At 37.6% G+C, this 21,568-nt stretch overlaps 1 protein-coding gene across 2 annotated transcripts in view; it reads right to left on the reverse strand.

Moving 5' to 3' along the window:
- Positions 1 to 1,244: 1,244 nt before the first annotated feature.
- LOC130457901 (mucin-16-like) overlaps positions 1,245 to 21,568 on the reverse strand; it is a 29,545-nt gene continuing 9,221 nt past the window's right edge. Inside the window, exons 4-10 of one of the 2 annotated variants that reach the window (XM_056820637.1) lie at positions 11,242 to 11,369; positions 11,046 to 11,113; positions 9,775 to 9,944; positions 8,982 to 9,020; positions 8,339 to 8,416; positions 6,130 to 6,246; positions 1,245 to 1,510 (exon numbers count right to left, since the gene is read on the reverse strand). In XM_056820637.1, coding sequence (XP_056676615.1) covers positions 1,278 to 1,510; positions 6,130 to 6,246; positions 8,339 to 8,416; positions 8,982 to 9,020; positions 9,775 to 9,944; positions 11,046 to 11,113; positions 11,242 to 11,369 — 833 coding nt within the window. In that variant the 3' untranslated portion in view covers positions 1,245 to 1,277. The remainder of the gene's footprint in view (positions 1,511 to 6,129; positions 6,247 to 8,338; positions 8,417 to 8,981; positions 9,021 to 9,774; positions 9,945 to 11,045; positions 11,114 to 11,241; positions 11,370 to 21,568) is intronic. The other variant, XM_056820638.1, reaches the window with a different exon arrangement.

Here is a 21,568-nt window from a genome sequence, read left to right on the forward strand (position 1 = left end):
CATGGCTTCTCTGACTTTTCTCCACAGGATGAATAACCAAGTTTCCCCCTTCAAAGCACGGACTCACTGATGGACAACCTCCATATATGTTTGATTTAGTGGAATCAGAATCCATCAATAAGAAGAGGAGAATCACTTTAGCACAGGGATTGTGAAACTATCCTTGCATGGAGTTGAGGAAGCCTGGAGAGATGACACTAATTCAACAGATATGGAGCCAAGAAAAAGTCCCTACAGTGGCCCATTGGAAGGCTATAGACAGGAAGGACCTGGGAGGAAGACCCTTCTCCTTAGAAAGGCACAAACTGACCCTCCCTGGACAGACACTCCCCATTTCCTCCAAGGCCACACCCCAATTCCCTCCCTGGGAAGCTTATTTAAAATATGCTTATTTGGGAAGAGGCAGGAAGTGGAAGGCACTTGATCAGAAACAGAGGCTGTGCCTGCCTTGACACTGCTGCCCTCTGTGGTTGTGTCAGGAGGACTGGGAGATGCTGTTGTGCAAACTTCCTGTGTGCTGGCTGGAGGCAGGGTAATAGCTGGAGTTGGTGTTGCCTGTGGGTTTCTCTCAGTCTATGGAGTCAGGCCGGCTGGCCCTGGGTCCTCCAATGAAGTAGCAGCGTCAAGGGAAGCTGTGCTTGTGCAGGCTGTGGGAGTACTTAAGGCAGGAAAGGAGCCTGGCCCTGGGCTCAGAGATTCGTGGATAGGAGTGTGAGGTTCTGTTCCCAGGGAGGGTCCATCTCCTGTGGTGACATTATGGGGGGGGGGGAGTTTGGAGCCATTTGGACAGAGTTCCCCAGAGCCTGTGAGGATTTTGAACATCCCGAGTCCCCAACCCCTCACGTTAGCACCTTGTCCTTGACAAGCACTTGCAAAACAAAAAGACTGACAGAAATTAGGATCTACTTTTGCTCCAGGGTGCATGGCCACCATGAGAAAGTATTAAATAAGAAGAGACTGATATGTAGATGGATCTGTCCTGTCATCTTGCCCTCAGATGAGATAGGGATCCAGGCTCAGACAAACTGCCTGACGGATACCTGCTCAGGTTAAATGGAAAATGAAGCAGTAATCATTTGTTAAGAATCAGCTACTCCATTCAGGGTTTTAGGTGCTGGGCATAGGAAAGCCTGTCCTCCAGTAGCTGACTTTTATCATAGTAAATTATATGTATACACACAAACTAACACAAGAAATGGACAAAATCCTCCATGAGCTCTTCATCCAAAGGATGACATCTGGGCAGACAATAATGGGACAGAGGAAGTTGCCGGGTCTTACCACCTAATCACAAACTTTCCTGTTCTCGGACTATGAAGATGAGTCCATATCATATTTGAAAGCTGGAAAACAAGGGCCCAGAGCAAGGATGAATACCAGTATAATAGAAAGAAAAGAAATATTTTCTTACCCATGGCACCTGCAGTAGATTCACTGGTCACTGATGTCATGTCTCTTGCTGATCCGTGGTCTCGGATATGGGTGAAGGGCCCTACACCAATCTCACTCGCTAGAAGAATAAATGAGAACATAAATCTCAGACACAGGACTGGGGGTAGAAAGGGCAAGATTATATTTTATATATATATATTATATTTATATATATTTTATATTTTATATATTATATCCCTTATATTTTGAAGGAAACTCCAAAATATCTGCTCTCTTTTCTTCATCGTTCATCGAACAGAGAATCTCTCTAGTATTCCCATTCTCTCATTTTTTTTAAAAACTCTTCTAATCTAATGACAGATTTCCTACTTCCCCATCTGGAAAAAACCTTCCTTTTATCCACCTGTCCCTGAGAGCTATAATCTCCTGTCTCTCTTCCCTTTAGTGACTGAAATCCTTGAGGAAGCTCTCTATAAAAGGTGCTTCCACTTTCCTTCTTTCTACTCTCGTTTTAACTACAGTCTGGTTTTCAACCTCATCGCTCAAGTGAAATTGCTCTCTCCAATGTTGTTAACAATCTCTTAATTGCAAAAATCTCTTAATGGCCCTTTCTTCATCCTCATTCTTCTGAAGCTTTCTGCAGTCTTTGATATCATCAACCCATTCTCTTTCATTTTCATAACACAACTCTCGTGGTTCTCCTTTAACTTGTATGACTACTCTCTTTGGTCTCATTTGCTGGATTCTTATCTAGGTCATAAATGCTTAATGTAGGTGACCTACAAGACTTTGAGCTGGGCCCCTCTCTTCTTCTATGAGATTTCACTCAATATTCTACTAAACTCAGAAGATTTAACCATCATCTATATATTGATGATTCTCAAATCTGGTCATCCATCCCTTAATCTCTGTCATGACCTCCAGTCTTATGACTCCTATTGAACAAACTGCCTTTTGGAAATTTTGAACTGGGTTTCTTGTAGACATCTGAGCCTCAACATGTCCAAATCTTAACTCATTGCCTTCCCCTCAAAACCTTCAACTCTTTCTAAGTTCCCTTTGGCTGTCTAGGGTATCACGGTCCTCCCAAGCCATCCAAGCTCACAAGCCAAGTAATCATTATTTTTAAAAAGTCTTACTTTCTTCTTTAGTAGAAACTCTAAGTCAGAAAGGCAAAGGCTAGGCAACCAGGTCATTCATGACTGTTTAACCTCTCACCCACCATATCTAATGTGTTGACAAGATCTATAGGTTATGCTTTCATCACATCTCTCCCATATTCTCTGTCTCTCATATAACCCTGTAAGTACACTGGTATAGGCCTCCCTTACCTCATGCCTTAACAATTGTAGTAGTTTTCTATTTGGTCTCCCTATCCTAAGTGCCATCCAACTCCAGTCCATCTTCCATTCAACTGCGAAAGTGCTTTTCCTAAAACCTAGGTCTGACCATGTCATCGTCCTACTCAGTAAACTTCAAAAACTCCCTATTGCTTTAAAGATAAAATAAAAACCCCATTTAGCAATCAATGTGCTTCTTAACCTTCCCCTTTTTTACTATTCTCCTTAGATTTTATTCCTCCTCCTCCTATAACATTCACCTTTCCTTGCACTGACTTTGCTATCTCAATTCAACTTTGGCCATACCAAATTGAAAATATGGCCACTAGGTTGCACCCAATTACTTGGGAGTGGGGTTTGGGGGAGGATAGAGAATGTCTTTTCAAGACATTAGCTCACAATACAGAGGGGCCACTCTCAAGTAATGCTCTGCTCTGTAAACACAACTGCTGCAATTTTTTATGAATATATATATATATATATCCAAATGTCATGTTGTAATATTTGATCTTTGGAAGAAAAATCTGGAATACTTTCCTCATTTCCCTGAGTTTCTTCAAGTCCCTGCTAAGAGCTCCTCTGCTTCTTAGGTGATCCTTCTAAATTCTAGTGCCCTACTTCTCTTGATTATTTCCAATTGATCTTGTTTTTAGATTGTGTGCACATTGTTGTTGTTGGCATATTGTCTCTCCAATTAGACTGTAAGCTTCTTAAGACTAAGGGTGCCTTTCTTCCTATCCCCTGTGCTTTGCAGAGTGTGGGGAAACAGAGCAGAAACAATGAATGGTTATCAACTCACTGACACTGACATTGCCTAAGGAAATTTTCCCTGTGTAGCTATTATTCTACAGGCTCCATATATGTTAGACTCAATACTAATCACCACAGAAGGGTCCTTGTAGCTCAAGGACCAGCAGAGTGTGCAACTATAGAGAGATGAGGGATCCTGAAATGCATTTACTCACCCAACTGACACAACAAGGTCTTAAGTGTACCAAAAAAAAGAAGAAGAAGAAGAAGAAGAAGCTCTAAGAGGGAAATGGAAGGGAAAGTGATTTCCCCTGAGATGTTAAGCTCTCCTCCCTGGACACATCTGACCCCCATCCTGCAGGGCTAAAGAGGAAGCCTGCTTCAAACATTCTTCCTTAGGAACAGGATAGAGCTAACAGGCACATGAGCAAAAAGAGAAGTTGTCTCTGCCCTAGCGCTGCTGCCTTCTGTACTGTGGGAGCTGGCTCAGAGAAGCTGATGTCCAGCTTTCCTTTGTGCTAGCTGGAGTCAGGATGATAGCGAGAGTTGATGTTTCTCCTGAACTCCTCTCAGACTCTACAGTCAGGCTGGCTAACCTGGGGTTCTCCAATGAGGAGGTAGCCCCAGGTGAGCCTGTGCTTGTGGAGGCTGCCCAAAAGGTAAAGGCAGAATGAGGCTTGGCCACATCGAGTTCCTTTCACCAAGGACTCTTTCACCAATAGCAGTGGCTTGTTTCCCCCTGTGATGAGTGCCTGGCAGTCCAGGAAGGTGAACTTGATTCAGTCTCCATATCCATGCTATAGAAGCAGTGATGTTTGACAGCAGAAGATCCTGGTCACCACAGCACTGATCTTCACTACTGAAGCAATGCTGGCCTCCAGGGTAGCTGTGTTCTGATTTTCAGAATCCTGGCCAGCTGTCCCTGGTGCTCAAACAGTGACTTCAGAAAACATTTTGGAAACAAAGGTACCTAAGCTAGTCTGTACTTCCATTGAGTTCTCAAGTCACTTAAATTCTGCCTCATTTTCTCAATTATAAAATGAGGATAATAATAGCACCTCCCTCCAGAACTTGGTACTTAGTTGATGCTTAATTTATCCTTTCTTCTCTACTCCTAACTCCTCTTACTCCCCACTCCCCCTGTACCACCATTGCTTCTCAGATCTCAAAACTCAGTAACCAATAAAGGGGGCCCAGGATAGACACCACATCAAGGCATAAGATGAAAGGTAAGCATGAATATATTGATGATAATACAATGTAACACTTTCAGATTTGCAAAGTACTTTTTTATCTTTTTACTTATTTTATTTTATTTTATATATATAACATATATAAATATATTTATAAAAAATTTTATTTTATTTATTTTTTATCAAAGTACAAATTTTATCTTATTTGTATAAAGTCAATCAACAAACACTTATTAAGCACCTATGCTAAGCCAGGCATGGTTCTTAGTATTGAAAACTTGGAGTCAAAAATAAAACATCCCCTGCCCTGGAGAAGCTTACAGTCTACCAGGAGCGTTTGTTTAAACAATGAGTCCTCATGGACTTAGAAATTAGTCCTAGGAAAGGAAAAGAACACAGACTTTACCTGTTTACATTTTAAAATCCTCTCTTTAGATTTTTATATCAACTCCCTTGCCTTCTCCTTATTCGAGCCGATTCAGGCAATTGGGATTAAATGATTTTCCCAGTGTCACACAGCTTGCAAATATCTGAGGTCAGATTTCACTCTAAGATTATCGATTCTCCAGGTCTGGATCTCTTCCACTGAACCAGCCAGCTGCCCCAGTCTCTTTAGCTTTTAAGCTCTCCACTAATGCTATCCCCCCCTCCAGACAGAGAACTGATGAATTCTGAGTGCAGACTAAAGTAGATATTTTAATTTCTTTATTTTAGTTGGGTTTTTCCCCACAACATAGTTAATGTTGAAATGTTTTGCATGACTTCACATGGATAATGAATATCATATCTCTTACCTTCTCAATGGGGGAGGGAGGTAAAAGTTGTTTTATTTTAAACCTTTGCCTAGTTTAATTCCTTCAATTTCTTTTTCTCCCCTCATTCCCAAACCTATAATTCCTAAAATGATATTAAACAATAGTGATGATAGAGAACATCCTTGCTTCACCCCTAATTTTATTGGGAAAGCTTCTAAGTTATCCCCATTACAGATGACCTTTGCTGATGGTTTTAGGTACTATTTGTCACTTATTTTTTTATTTGTTTATTACATTGGAGGGGACAGGTATAAAATTTATGTATCATATATAATATGTGATACATATTATGAATTTATATGTTTTATAAATTAACAAAATTATTTTTAGAAGAGCTATTCCCCCGTTGAGAAATAATAAAAGAAAATGAATAGGCTATTATATGTATACACCCAAACAAACAAAAGGCAAAATCCCCCATGAGATCTTCATCCAAAGGCTGCTATCACAGCCTATGTTAGGGCAGAAAGTAATAGGCCAGAGGAAATTGTCAAATCTTACAACCTAATGACAAACTTCCCCCATCAGTGATTGTCCTGTTCTCAGACTATGAAGATGACTCCATATCTCAAAATTGAAAACAAGTGCCCAAAGCAAGGATAAAAACCAGTATAATGTAAAGAAAATACATTTTCTTACCTATAGCATATACAGTGGATTCCCGGATCAGGAGGCCACTAGTCAGTGATGTCATGATTTTTCCTGGTTCTCCATGGTCGGCGATATGGGTGACAGCTCCTACACCAGCCTCACTTCCTAGAAGAATAAATCACAACATATATCTCAGCCACAGGAGTGGGCATAGAAAGAAAAATATGTTATCCCTATATATTCTGAAGGAAATGCCAAAATATGTGCTCTCTTTCCTTCATCCTTCACCCAGCAGAGAATCTCTCTAGTATTCCCATTGTTTCATTTTGTTTTCAAACTCTCCTCATCTACTGGCAGCTTTCCTTCAACCCCAAATGAAAAACAGCCTTCATTTTATCCACCTGTACCTGATAGCTATAATTTCCCATCTCTCTTCCCGTTTGTGACTGAAATTTTTGAAAATGCTACCTATAAAAGGTGCTTCTACTTCCCTTCATCTTACTCTCTTTTTTTAACTACAGTCTGGTTTTCAACTTCATCATTCAAATGAAATTGCAAAAATCTCTTAATGACCTTCTTCTTAATCTTCATTCTTCTTAAGCTCTCTGCACTCCTTGATACCTAATTATCTAATTTTGATAACAAAACTCTCCTGGTTGTCCTAGGACTTCTCTAATTATCCTGTTTTAGTCTCATTTGCTGGATTCTTACTTAATTAAGTCCTTAGTGTAGGTGCCCTATAAAGTTTTGAACTGGGCCCTTCTTCTCTTCTTCTATGGGATTTCACTCAGTGCTCATAAACTCACATAAATTTATCTATCATCTCTTTTCTGATGAGTCTCAAATCAGGTCATCCATCCTTAATCTTTGTGGTGACCTCCAGATTTACAACTCCTATGGGACAAATGCCTGTTGGAAATTTTGAATGGGGCATCTTGAAGAAATCTTAAACTCAACATGTCCAAAACTCCCTCAAAACTTTCTGACTCTTTCTAAACTTCCCAGTGGCTATCCAGGGTATCACTCTCCTCCCAAATCACCCAGGCTCACAAGCCTGGTCATCATTCTTTTCAAATAAAACCCTTACTTTCTGCTTTATTAGCAAATCTAAGACAGAAGGGCAAGGACTAGACAGCTAGGTCATTCCTGACTGCTCACCCTCCAACCCACCATATCCAATCTGTTGACAAGATCTATAGATTTTGCTTTCATCACATTTCTCCTAAATTCCCTGTCTCTTATACTTCCTTCATCACCTTATGCCTCAACTACTGCAGGAGTTTTCTGGTCCCTGTCCCAAGTCCCATCCCATTCCACTTGCTCCTCCATTCAATGGCCAAAGTGATTTTCCTAAAACCCATATCTAATCATGTCATTGTCCTATTCAAGAAACTCTAATAAGTCCCAATTGCTTCAAGGATAAAATACAAAATCCCATTTGCATTTCTGTAAATATTCATCCATTTCCACTAGATAGTCACTAGAATACTCTTATTTTCATATACTTGTGTAAAATAGCTACTATTGAATACTTTAATTTCCTCTTCATGTATGGTGAAGTCATGTTTCATAAACTTTTCATACTGGTAGTTTGATTTTCTTCTTTACCTTTTGAATCAAATTAACCAAAGTTCTATGCTATATGGAGCAGGTGTTTTGTTTGTTTGTTTCATAAAACCAAATCCTAGTTTATTAGTTCAGTAGCTCTCTTATTTTCAATTTCATCAATTTCTCCTTTGATTTTTAGGATTTCCAATTTGAACTTTATTAAGAGATTTCTGATTTCTTCTTTTTATACTTGTTTTAGTTGCATGAACAAAGATCTGATTTTCTCTATCTTATTAATATAAGGCATTTACATTTTATATCACAGCCTCAACCCATCTCTCTCTTCAAGGTAATTGGATGTTGTTCCTCCTCTTACTTTGTATAATTTTAATATGTCCTCCATTTGTTGGCTATGGGAGACTTCATCTCCCATAGCTATGACATTGCACCAGCTATCTTCTATACCTGTAATGCTCTCCCCTTCCTCCCCTCCAACTCAGAGACACCCCCCCTTTAAAGGTCAAGATTGAGCTCCAGCACCACCTTCTACATGAAACCTTTCATGATTTCCCACATTCTTCCTCCCTACCTGCCTTGTTAATTGTATTTGTTCTCAGTTTATAATCAACATAGATTCATCTCTGTAGTTGTTAGCCTTGTTAGAATACATGGACCTTGGAAGAAGGTATTATTTCATTCTTTGTCATACCTGACACCTGAGAATGTGTCTCTCCTGCCCTCTCCAATTCCTGTTTCATGTCTTTATGGGTTTTAGATTTAATTGAACCTTTCCAGGGAAGAAAAACCAGAAGATAAGTTAAGAATAGTTTATTCCTACCTGTAATGCCAGAGGATCATGAGAACTGAGCAAGACACTAAGGTTTGAGAGAGTGTAATAATTGAAGAAGCAGAGGATAAAAACATTATTAATGAAAACTATTGGGCAACTTTGGTGAATGAAGAATATAAGGAAGAGCCACAAGACTCTCTGGAATGTTGGGAGATCCCCTCATTGTATCAGATTAGAAAAACCACAAGGTCTGACTCTTAATTTTGAACAAGAAAGAGATAGGGACAGCCTGCTTTCCCAGGCCCCTGGGATAATTTTCCCTTTTGAACTATTTATATATATTTTGAGTAGCAAAAAGAAAATAGAAAAATGAGTAAATGGAGTCTAAACTTTAGCCATATCTAATAGTGTATCTAATTCTGAATCCCTACAACACTTTTAATCCTCTGCCTTATATTACTCCCTTACAAAAAGATAAAAAATCTTTCATTGTAGTGTCCCATTAAAGAGAGAGAGATATAAATATAGATATAAATAGACAATAAAGAAATCTAAAACTTACTCTTTGTGGATCTGATTCCTGGGAGCTTATGTTGATACCCTGTAGTTTCAGAATGGAAAAGAAAAGAAGAAAGAAAAATTCAGAGGGAACAAGTGTTGGAGATAAGGTGAGGGCAGGGAAGGACAAGGCAAGGAACAGCAGATGAAAGGAGGGAAGACAAGAAGAGAATAGCAGAGGAAAAAAAGAGAATAGGACAGAAGAGACATAAACACAAGATTTTGGGAAAGATACAGAAAAGAAAGGCCAAAAAAGAAAGAAAAGAAAGGGAGAAAAGATAGAAGAAATATATAAAGTTGACAGAGAGAGAGAGAGAGAGAGAGAGAGAGAGAGAGAGAGAGAGAGAGAGAGAGAGAGAGAGAGAGAGAGAGAGAGAGAGAGAGGGGGAGAGAAGGAGAGAGAGGGAAGGAAAGATAGAGGTGGGAGAGGGAGGAAGAGAGTTTGAGTAGGGTATCTCTCTTTGTGGGCAAAGGGTTAAAGGAGTAATGGAGAGGAGTTGGTTTGGGGCCCATAGGGGGGAAATGGTGATTCAGCATTCAAGAAGGGATTCATGGCATACTTCATTGTTGAAGGAGTCTAAAAACAATCAAGTCTCTTCTGATCTTGAGAAGTGAGCTCCCCATGTCTTCATAGTTTGTCACCACTTTGAGGGCCAGGGCTCCCAGGAGTGAGAGAGAAACCATGAAAACAAAGGAGACCCAAAAGGAAAGAAGAATTTGGGGCAGGTGAGTTGTTTTCTGGAAAGGGAACCACCCAGAGAAAGAGAGGCATATATCCCAAAAGTCAAGCTATTTACCATTCACAATGAGGCTATCATTGTCTATAACCAGGTGTTTTAGCTTTCTTGTACAGAGCTGTTCAGTCAGCTCCCAGTAAACCACCTTTTTGTCCAGGACATGGTTGGAGGAGTCCTTCTTGAAACTGCAGACTATATCCACTCCGGTTGCTATCCTGTTCCTCAGAGACCTGGAAATTAATGGTTCAGACAAGTGGTTTCAAACAGTACTTCCTAGGAGTCACATGAGCTATATTAAGGGTAGTTCCAAACTGATTTTAATGTGCTAGCTTATTAATTTAAAAAGTTATATATGTATGTATGTATGCATGTATGTATATGTTTTTCTGAGCCAAAATGCAGGCAATAGGGACCGTGATGATGTATAATTTAGTGGCTTCAGAAATTTCCTTTTGAGTTGGACACCACTGGTTTAGTTTCTGAAATTAGTTATTCAGAGAACACTCTTGAGAGAAGTGGCTGACTTGGAATAAAGGTTTAGAGATGATTGTAGATTTAAAGTTGAAAAGGACATGGGAAGCCATCAAATATAGCCCTCTCAGTTTATAGAGGAAAGAAATGGAGGCTAAGGCAGATTATGTGACTTGCATAGCATCACACATCTGGTAAGTGAGAGAAAATTTGAACTTGTTCTTTCTGATTCCACACTTAGCACTTTATCCACAACAAGGAAATTGGCAGCGCTCTGTAACATCACTCATTTGTATGTTTACAAGTGTCTGTGGGGTCCGATTATTTTCAGTATTTCTTTAGAGTAGTGGAAAGAACAATGAATTTAAAATCAAAGATCAAGTGTTCAAATTCTGACTATTTTTGACCTGGGGAAAGTTATTGGGATCTCCTTGGGTCTTCATTTTTTCATCTGTAAATGAAGAGAATGGTCCAGATAACCTCTACTGTCCCTTCCAGCTTGGTGCCTATATGATTCTAGAGAAAGGTAATGTTGATATGTATTAATCAATCATTTTCTAAGCACTCATTTGGTGCCTCCTATGTTATTCCTTTCATGTGGCGTTATAAAGTGAAAACAGTTGCAAACTTATCTATGGAAAGCGTAATGGGGAAAGGATATTTTTCTACCTGAGAAAGAGTATAAGGAGTGTAAAATATTTTAAAGGCTTCTTGGTTGGAAGATTTTATCCATTACAGCTTGGGAAAGAAGGAATTTCTATTAAGAAGCAGAAGAAGAAACCAGCCTGGGCATCATCTGAGTGAAATGGAAATTGCTGGTCCCTAATATCTGAGCTGATGATGTCTTGAAGGATTCTCACCTCAGTGAAAGGTCACTGCATCCAGAATACTGAGAGCCAATCCTGCTGCTTCCAAACAATACCTTGAGCTGGAAACAAAAGAAGAGAAGGGAACTTCTGTGTGCCTGGCTAGGGCAAGCCTAAATACACAGGGCTAAGGAAGGTAGCATGGGACAGAGGACAGAGGAGGTAGAAGGGAATGGCAGTAGAATCTCACCAAGATTTGCAGGATATGCTCAGCAGCCTTGAATGTTCTGGAGTCCTTTTGATTCATCTTTGTTGTGTAAAACATGTTGGTAATAGTGAAGCTGAGTGTGAAGTTCTTGTAGTAAGAGCTCCATGATACTGTACAAAAGGAAAGGTATCCCATTGGCTGAGCCTTGCAAATGTTATTCAAATGAGAGAAAATGCTTTGTAAATCTTCAAGTTCTATCTAAAAGCTAGTTATTGTGAAGATCATTACAATGATCATCATCATTATTCCAGGTGACACTGTTCAAGTCCTTCCTCAGAGGAAAACTCAGCAAAATGAACCCACTAATGAAATTTTGAGGATCCCTCCAGCCATACACAATTTTTCTAGCAGTGTTAAAATTGTGGACTTGGAGTTAGAAGACTGAGGGAAGCTGACAAATCCTCACTGTCTGACAAAGTCACAGTTTGGGAGATGGGGGCTGGCAAGGCAGCTCCCTGAAAATGAGGCCCCCACTGATCCCTCTCAGTGACTTCACTCTCTCTCCAACTTCCCTCACTACAATGGTCTTGTTAAGATTACTGTCTCCTCCCTAATACAGGAGAAATAATATGAGAGCAAATACCTATAGGATTAACACACATATATCCCATACATAATCCCCCAGATTATTACCCTAAAAGTTTACATTCACAGAATTAAAACCTAAAGATCATTACCCCCCTTCCTTTTCCTCTCCACAGAGTTACATTCACTTCTATTACAAGCCAGGCAATCCAAGAACATCAATAGCCTTCAAGACACACTCCACTGCAGATAGAAACCAAGCAACATTGCCAGGTGCTTTAAAGTAACACAAAAAATTGAACATGTAAATTGAAGGAAACCCCAAATCTGGTCTGTCTCAAATTAACCTTCTAATCATGTACCTAGCTACAAAATGTTTTGTTATCCATCTCCTAAGTAATTGTGATTGATTGTGGAAGCTGAACAAAAGTAACAATGATTATCCTTAGGTCAGGGAGAACTAACATCTAGGATCACCCTGTTCTGATGTCATTCATCTATAGCAACAATGTTTCATTGAGTATTTACTTAAGCTTGGCATTTGCTGTTAAGTTCCATGGAAAAATATGTATAAAATGGAGTGTGTGCCAAAGAAGTATGTAATCACTAACCTATATAATAAACAAGCCTCCATGCTATAGCAGAATGCTATGTGACTCCTGGGCATGTGCGACTGAGCACATAGCGTGTCTCATCTCTATTACTCAACTGATTCATTACACAAAGAAGGAGTAACACCTCACCCTCTGAAAGACCGCTGGACGTATCTCAAAATAAGACCTAGATTCAAATTGTGGCCCTGCCATGTGCTATGTTTTTGCCTTAGTTTCCTCACAAGTAAAATGAGGAGGTTAATCCATTTTCAAGGTTAAGAACTGATTACTTAAAAAAATTGCTGAAAATACTGAAAATTAGTTTTGCAGAAACTAGGGATGAACCAATATTCTTGCATCACATAACAAAATACCTTCCAAATGGGTACATGACTTAGATACAAAAGGTGATATAAAACAAATGAGAGTAATGGGGAAAATTTCAACTTACATATTAATGGACGGGGAGAGTTCATGATCACATGAGGGATAAATAGGTCAGAAAGATAAAATGGACAATGTTGCTTACATGAAATTAAGTTGCTTTCCCCTCAAAACAAAACCAATGTAGTAAAATTAGAAGGGAATCAGGTATTTGAGGAGAAAAAGTCTTTGCACTTGGCTTTTATTTTTATAAATTTGGATTAGAAATGAGACCCTGATCAGAAGAATTTGAAGCGAATCCAAGTTGATTGAAGATATAGAGATCTCTCATCTGATCTCTATCAAATTACCCTTTAAAATCCTGATAAAATGCCTTACAATGAATTCTGGAGCAGTATTATAACACACACAAAAAAGATGACTGATTTTCCAGCACAAAACAACTTAGAAAAGCTAGCAGGACAGATGGAATGGACTGTGGTAGAGGTGGAAGTGGAACACATTTTGCACCAGGGCAGGCCCACCAAGCCAGCAGGCCTTGACCACAACTGAAGTAACAGGAAAGACTTCTGGAGCATTAAGTCCCAGATAATAAATGGGTGGGGGGGATCAGAAAATTGCTTAGAAGATTACATGGGTCCCTTTACTCACTCTTACGGCAATTCTTGTTACATTGCTCATATTCAGATCCCAGTCTGTGGGAGAGATTCTCTGGGTGGAGAAGGGCTAGCAGAGACCAGTGCTTGTAGCCACAGGAGAGCAGCAGACTCTCCCTGGTCACAGTTCCAAGGGAGGAAAGAGTGCTTAGGGTTACTCACAAAGCAGAATATAGACCAGAAGGGTACTAAACAAACCATTGCTTTCATGATACCAAATGTGAAGGGCTGAAAGCAGATTGATCCCTAGAGTTAACTCTGAGGGCAGCTGTACAAAGAACCTTAAACTTGGAGCAGTACTCAACTCTACCACAGGTACAGATTCAATTTTAACTCTCATTTTAAAAATGGAAAGGAAAGAGCTGGAAATGAGCAAAAAGATGAAAAAGAAATTCAACACAGAGAGCTATTTTGGTGACAAAGAAAACCAAAACAGAAAAGTAGAAGACTACAAAAATCAATGCCACTGCATGCAAACTTTCCAATAAAAATAAGGATTTTCAATAAAAATAAGGATCAAGCCAAAAAACAAATTAATGGAAGAAGCTCAAAAAGAGCTTTAATGATCCATTAGGAGAGGTAGAAGAAAATTCAGGAGAAGTGATGACAGTGATACAGGAAATTCATGTAAAAAGTCAACACCTTATAAAAGGAGGCACAAACAATATTGAAGAAATGAACATCTTTCAAGTCAGAATATATGAAGTGGTAAAAGACATTTTATAAAAATTCAATGAAGAGATGAACTCTTTCAAAAAGTAGAATTGGCCATATGGGACAAGATACACAAAAATACACTGAAGAAGAATTTCTTGAAAGGCAAAATTAGCACTAGGGGAAAAAAGAGGTATGAAAATTTGCTGAGGAAAACAACTTTAGATAGTAAAATGGGCCAAAGGGAATATGAACTACAAAACCTCACTCAAGAAAATTATCTTCTGTTGTCCATCAATGGGAAAATTGCTGAACAAATTGTGGCATCTGATGGTGATGGTATTGTGTTGAAACAAATTGTTGAACTGAAGGAATTCCATGTGAATCAGAAAGACACCTTCAGAAATTGATGCAGAGAGAAATGAGCAGAAGCAGGAGAACATGGTAATCAGAGACTGATTCATTGTGCCATAATCAAATGTAATGGACTTCTCTACTAGTAGCAATGCAATGTTCTAGGACAATCTATAGGAACTTATAAGAGAATGCTACCTACATCCAGAGAAAGAGGAGTGATTACAGAAATGCTTAAGAAAAACTTATGATTGATCAAATGGTCTGATTGACAAAATGATTGAGGATTTTGACTTTTGCACTTTATTTTTTTTTCATTGAAATGAAAAAAAAATTCATTTAATTAATTAATTTAGAAGATTTTCCCATGGTTACATGGTTCATGTTCTTTCCCTCCCCTCCTCCTCCCCCATAGCCAACACACAATACCATTGGGTTTTACTTGTGTCATTGATTTATCAAGGAAAGATAAGGACTGCAAAATGATTCTAAGTCACACGTATCAAGGAAAGATATATTGATGAAGACCTGTTTCCGAATTTTAATTGCACTCTGGTGATTGTTTGGAGTCTACATCCCCAGTCATATCCCCAATGACCCATGTGATCAAGCAGATGTTTTTCTTCTGTGTTTCTATTCCCACAGTTCCTCCTCTGAATGTGTATAGCTATCTTTCCCAAAAGTTCCTCAGAATTGTCTTGGATCATTGCATTATTGCAAATAGAGAAGTCCATTGCATTCAATTGTACCACAGTGTATCAGTCTCTCTGTATAATGTTCTCCTGGTTCTGCTCCTTTCACTCTGCATTAGTTCCTGGAGGTTGTTCAGGTCACATGGAATCCTTCCAGTTCATAATTCTTTATAGCACAATAGTATTCCATCAACAACAGATACCACAATTTCTTAAACCATTCCCCATTTGAAGGGCACACCTTTCATTTTCCAGTTTTTTGCCACCACAATGAGCACAGCTATAATTATTTTTGTACAAGTTTTTTCCCTTTGATATCTTTGGGGTAGTATAAACGCAAGGGTGATATGGCTGGATCAAAGGGAAGACAGTCTTTTAAAACCCTTTGGGCATAGTTCCAAATTGCCATCCAAAATGGTTGGATCAATTCACAACTCTACCAGTAATGTATTAATGTCCCAATTTTACCACATCCCCTCCAACATTTGTTATTTTCCTTTGCTAATGTTAGCTAATCTGCTAGGTGTGAGGTGATACCTCAGACTTGTTTTGATTTGCATTTCTCTTATTATGAGAGATTTAGAACATTTGTTCATGTGCTTATTGACAGTTTTGATTTCTTTATCTGAAAATTGTCTATTCATGTCCCTTCCCTTGCCCATTTATCAATTGCAGAATGGCTTGATTTTTTGTACAATTGATTTAGCTCTTTATATATTTGAGTAATTAGACTTTTGTCAGTGGTTTCTTATAAAAAATTTTCCCACTTTTTGCTTCCCATCTAATTTTGGTTGCATTGGTTTGTTTGAACAAACCCTTTTTAATTTAATGTAATCAAAGTTATTTATTTTACATTTTGTGATTTTTGATTGGTCTTAAATTATTTCCTTTCCCAAAGACTGGCAAGTATACTATTCTGTGTTCAACTAATTTATTTATAGTTTCCTTCTTTATATTCAAGTCATTCACCCATTCTGTGTTTATCTTGGTGTGGGGTGTGAGACACTGATCTAAACCTAATCTCTCCCATACTGTTTTCCCATTTTCCCAGCAGGTTTTGTCAAATAGTGCATTTTTGTTCCAAAAGCTGGGACCTTTGAGTTCATCATAGACTGTCTTCCTGAGGTCACTTACCCCAAGCCTATTCCGCTGATCCTCTCTCCTTCTGTCTGTTAGCCAGTACCATATTGTTTTGATGACCATTGCTTTATAGTATAAGTTTAAGATCTGGTACTGCTAGGCAACCTTCCTTCACATTTTTTTCATTATTTCCCTTGATATTCTTGATCTTTTGTTCTTCCAAATGAACTTTGTCATAGTTTTTTCCTAATTCAGTAAAAAGGTTTCTTGGTAGTGTGATAGGTATGGCACTAAATAAGTAAATTAATTTGGGTAGAATGATAATTTTTATTGTTTGCTAATCCTACCCATAAGCAATTAATATTTTTCCAATTTTTTAGATCTAGTTTTAGTTTGGTGGAAAGTATTTTGTAGTTGTGTTTGTATAATTCCTCTCTTTATCTTTGCAAATAGATTCCTAAGTATTTTATATTGTCTAGGGTGATTTTAAATGGAATTTCTCTTTCTATCATCTGCTGCTTGGGTGTGTTGGAAATATGTAGAAATGCTGATGATTTATGTGGGTTCCTTTTGTATCTTGCAACTTTTCTAAAATTCTTGATTTTTCCATCAGCTTTTTAGTGGATTCTCTAGGATGCTTTAAGTAGACAATCATATCATCTGCAAAGAGTGATAGCTTGTTCTCCCCACTGCCTATTTTAATAAATTTCTTTTTCTTCTTTAATTTCTATAGCTAGTGTTTCTAGTACAATGTTAAATAATAGAGGTTATAAAGGGCACATCCTTGTTTCACTATTTTTATTATTGGGAATGATTCTAATTTGTCCTCATTGCAAATGATGCTTACTAATTGTTTTGGATATATATATATGTGTGTGTGTGTGTGAGTGTGTGTGGATATATATATATATATATATATATATATATATATACTGTTTATTATTTTTAGGAAAAGTCCTTCTATTCCTATACTTTCTAGTGTTTTCAATAGGAAAAACTGTTGTATTTTGTCAAAAGCTTTTTCTGCATCTATTGAGATAATCATGTTACTTTTGTTGCTTTGCTTGTTGATATGGTCAATTATATGAATAGTTTTCCTAATACTGAAACATCCTTGCATTCCTGGTATAAATCCCACCTGATCATAATGAATAACCCTCATGCCTTGCTAGATTCTTTTTCCCAATATTCTATTTAAGATTTTTGCATCTATATTCATTAGGGCGACTGGTCTGTAGATTTCTTTCTCTGGTTTTAATCTACCTGACTTTGGAAATCAGTCCCATATTTTTGTCATGAAAGGAATTTGGTAGAACTCCTTTTACTTGCTTATTATGTTAAATATTTTCAATAGTATTGGGATTGGTTGTTCTCTGAATGTTTGATAGGATTCATCTGTGAATCCATCTGGTCCTGTGGATTTTTTCTCAGGGAGTTCTTTGATTGCTTGCTTATTCAATTTCTTTTTCTGATATGGGATTATTTAAGCATTCTATGCTTTCTTCTGTTAATCAAGGCAATTTATATTTTTGTAAATATTCATTTATATCACCTAGATTTCCATATCTATATTGCCATACATTTGAGCAAAATAGATTTTAGTGATTGCCTTAATTGCCTCTTCATTAGAGGTGTTATCTCCCTGCTCTATCTCTGCACCCAAGGTTCACAAACTTCAGTCTTCTAGAGTCCTAAATGTCTAGCTGCTCTCTGGGGTTAGAAGTCCCTGGTGGTCATACTTAGCTACCAAGGAGCTAGAGTTGTCTCTGATTATGGCTTGCTGGCTGTGACTCTAGCATTTCAATACTAAGTTCTACTGTGGTGTCCCTTCTTTCATCTGAACTTGTTTTTTTGAGGTATTCTATATTGGTTGGTGGTTTGGAGAGTAAAAGTCCTGTTTAGACACAGCCGCCATCTTAACCCAGAAGTCCTGCTTTTGACTTTAAAAAATCACTTTATTAGTAATTGGGAAATAGGTTTTGAACAACAATAAATGTATAATGCAGTGAAATTGCTCTTCAGCTCTGGGAGGTGGGAAGTAGAAGGAGAGGGGAAGAACATGAATCATGCAACAGTGAAAAAATAGTCTTAATTAATTAATTAAAAATAAAAATGGAAAAAATCAGACATTAAAAATGAGAATTACGAAAGTGGAAGATAATGTCTCCATGAGATATCAAGAAATAATCAAAGAAAATCAAAAAATGAAAAAAAAGCATATTTGAAATGTTTCCTTCATTTGAAAAACTCTTATATGGGAAATAAATCTAGAAGAGATAATCTAAGGATTATGGAGTTATGTTAATTTCATGTTAAAAAAAGAGGTTAGGCATTATCTTTAAAGAAATTATCAAGGAAAACTGCTCCAATATTGCAGAATCAGAGGGCAAAAGAGAAATCAAAACAATTCATCAATTACCTCCTAAAAGCAAGTCCAAAAGGACCCTAGGATAGTATAGCCACATTCCAGAAATCCCAGGTCAAAGAGAAAATACCATGAAACAAGAAGAAACAATTCAAATACCATAGAACCATGATCAGGATAATCAATATTTTTCCAGCTTCTACATTAAAGGATCATAATGGATGGAATGTGAAATTCCAAAGGGCAAAGAGCTAGGACTTCAATCAAGGATCACTTAACCAGTAAAAATTAGCATAATGTTTCAGAGGGGGGAAATCGATAGTCCATGAAATAGAGGTCTTTCAAAAATTCTTGATGAAAAGATCAGAACTAAATGGGAAATGACTCTCAAACACAATATTCAAGAGAAGCCTAAAAGGCTAAACAGGAAAAAGAAATCAAAAGACTTTCAATAAGATTAAACTGCATACAACCATGCATGAGAAGATGATTCTTATAAAGTATCTGGTCATTATTAGGGAACTTAGAAGGAACATACATAGACAGATGGCAAGGGTATGGGTTGAATATGATGGGATGTTACAAAATAAAATAGTATAAAATAGAAATATGAGACAAGGGTAATGCATTGGGAGGAAGAAGAAGAGTAAAATAAAAAGGGCTCAATTATTTCACATAAAAGAGACAAGAAAGAGCTTTTTGCAGTGGAGGGGAAGAGAGCAGAGATTGGGAAGGAGGTCTCATTTCATTGGCTCAATGAGAGAAGAATACCCACAATCACTTGTGTATTAAAAATCTATTTACCCTGAATTAAAGAAGGAAGTGAAGGGAGTAAGAGAAGGGGTTAAGAGAACTGATAGAAAAAGAGGGCAAATTGGGGAAAGTGGAGGCCAGAACCTAAACAGGAGTAAATAAGATGGAGAGTGTTTTATTCACTAATCATAATGAAGCAAAAAAAAAAAGTTTACACAGCTCTCTAATAAGAGACTCATTTCTCAAATACGTAGAGAAATGAGTAGAATATACAAGAATACAAATCTTTCCCAAAATGATAAATGGTCAAAGGAGATGAAGAGGGAATTCTTAAAGTAATTAATGTTCTCTTTAGATGTGCAAAATATGCTCTAAACCACTATAATATAGAGTATTGCATATTAAAACAACTCTAAGTTGTCACTCTACAGCTCATCAGAGATTGGCTATTATGAAAGAAAAGGAAAATGACAAAACTTGGAGGGGATATGGAAAAATTGAGACACTAATGCCCTGTAGTGGAACTTGTGAACTTATTCATCCATTCTGAATGCTAGAGGGGATGTGGCAAAGTTGGGACACTAATGCATTGCTGGTGGAGTTATGAATTGATCCAACCATTCTGGAGGGCAATTTGGAACTATGACCAAGGGGCACTAAAAGACTGTCTGCCCTTTGATCACTGCTGGAGTGTGTACCCCAAAGAGATAAAAGGGAAAAATACTTGTACAAGAATATTCATAGCTGGGCTTTTTATTGTGGCAAAAAAAAATTGGAAAATGAGGAAATACCCTTCATTTGAGGGAATGACTGAACCAATTGTGGTATCTGTTGCTGATGGAATACTATTGTGTTCAAAGGAATAATGAACTGGAGGAGTTCCATGGGAACTGGAATGACCTCCAGGAATTGATGTAGAGTGAAAAGAGCAGAACCAGGAGAACATTGTACACAGAGACCCATACACTGTGCTACAATCGAATGTAATGGACTTCTCCATTAGTGGCAAAGTAGTGATCCTGAACAACTTGGAGGGATCTACGAGAAAGAACACTATCCACATTCAGAGTAAAATCTGTGGGAATAGAAATACAGAAGAAAAACAACTACTTGATTACATGGGTCGAAGGGATATGATTGGGCATGAAGATTCTAAATGAACATCCTAATGCAAACACCAACAACATGGAAATAGGTTTTTATCAAGGACACATGTAATATTCAGTGGAATTGCATGTCGACTATGGGAAGGTTGGGTTGAGGGAAAGCAGGGAAAGAATATGATTCTTGTAACCAAGGAATAATGTTCTAAATTGACTAAATAAATAATTTACAAAAAAAAAAGATATTGGCTATTATGGAAGAAAAGGAAAATGTAAAACTTGGAGGGCAAATGGAAAAGTTGAGACACTAATGCCCTTTTGTGGAATTTTTGAAGTTATTTATCCATTCTGGAGAGCAATTTGGACTTATGCCCAAAGGCATAGGCCTAACAGTACATACTCTTTGAGCCAGTAATACCATTATTAGGTTTGTTTACCAAAGAGATTAAAAGGGGGGGAAGCAAGGGGTTATATGTGCAAAAATATTTAAAGCAGCTCTTTAGGGGGATGTGGGGGGATATATATTTGGCAAGTGAAAGGATATCCATCAATTGGGGAATGACAAAGTTGTAATATATGATTATTATGGAATACTATTGTGATATAAGAAATGAAAAGGAGGAACTCAGAAAAACCTGGAAAGATTTACAGGAATTAAAGCATAGTATAATAAACAGAACCAGGAGGACATTGAACACAGGGACAGGAATGCAGTACAATGAACAGACCTATGAATAACAGTTTTTTCTCAGGAATATAATGATCCAAAACTATGCCTCAGGACTCGTGATTTTTTTAAATGCCATCTGCTTCCAGGGAAAAAGAATTGATGAATTCTAAATCCAGAAGAAAGCAAGATTGTTTTCACCTTCTAATTTTTTTATTTCAGTTTCATTTCATAAAAGGTCTAATATAGGAAACTTTTATATGTTTACATATGTTAGATCTACATAATATTTGCTTACCATTTCAAAATGGGTGAGTGGGTGGGGGAATTTGTGACTCAATGATCCTTAAAAATTTTGGAAACTGTTGTTACATATAATAGAAAAATTTAATGTTGAAAAAATCAAAATGATTCTCCAATAATAGTCAAAGTTTATGAATAGGGAGGTCTCAATGAAGAAACTCAAGTAAACAATATCTATGT

This window comes from Monodelphis domestica, chromosome 3 (assembly GCF_027887165.1).
Source record: "Monodelphis domestica isolate mMonDom1 chromosome 3, mMonDom1.pri, whole genome shotgun sequence".
NCBI classification, from domain to species: domain Eukaryota; kingdom Metazoa; phylum Chordata; class Mammalia; order Didelphimorphia; family Didelphidae; genus Monodelphis; species Monodelphis domestica.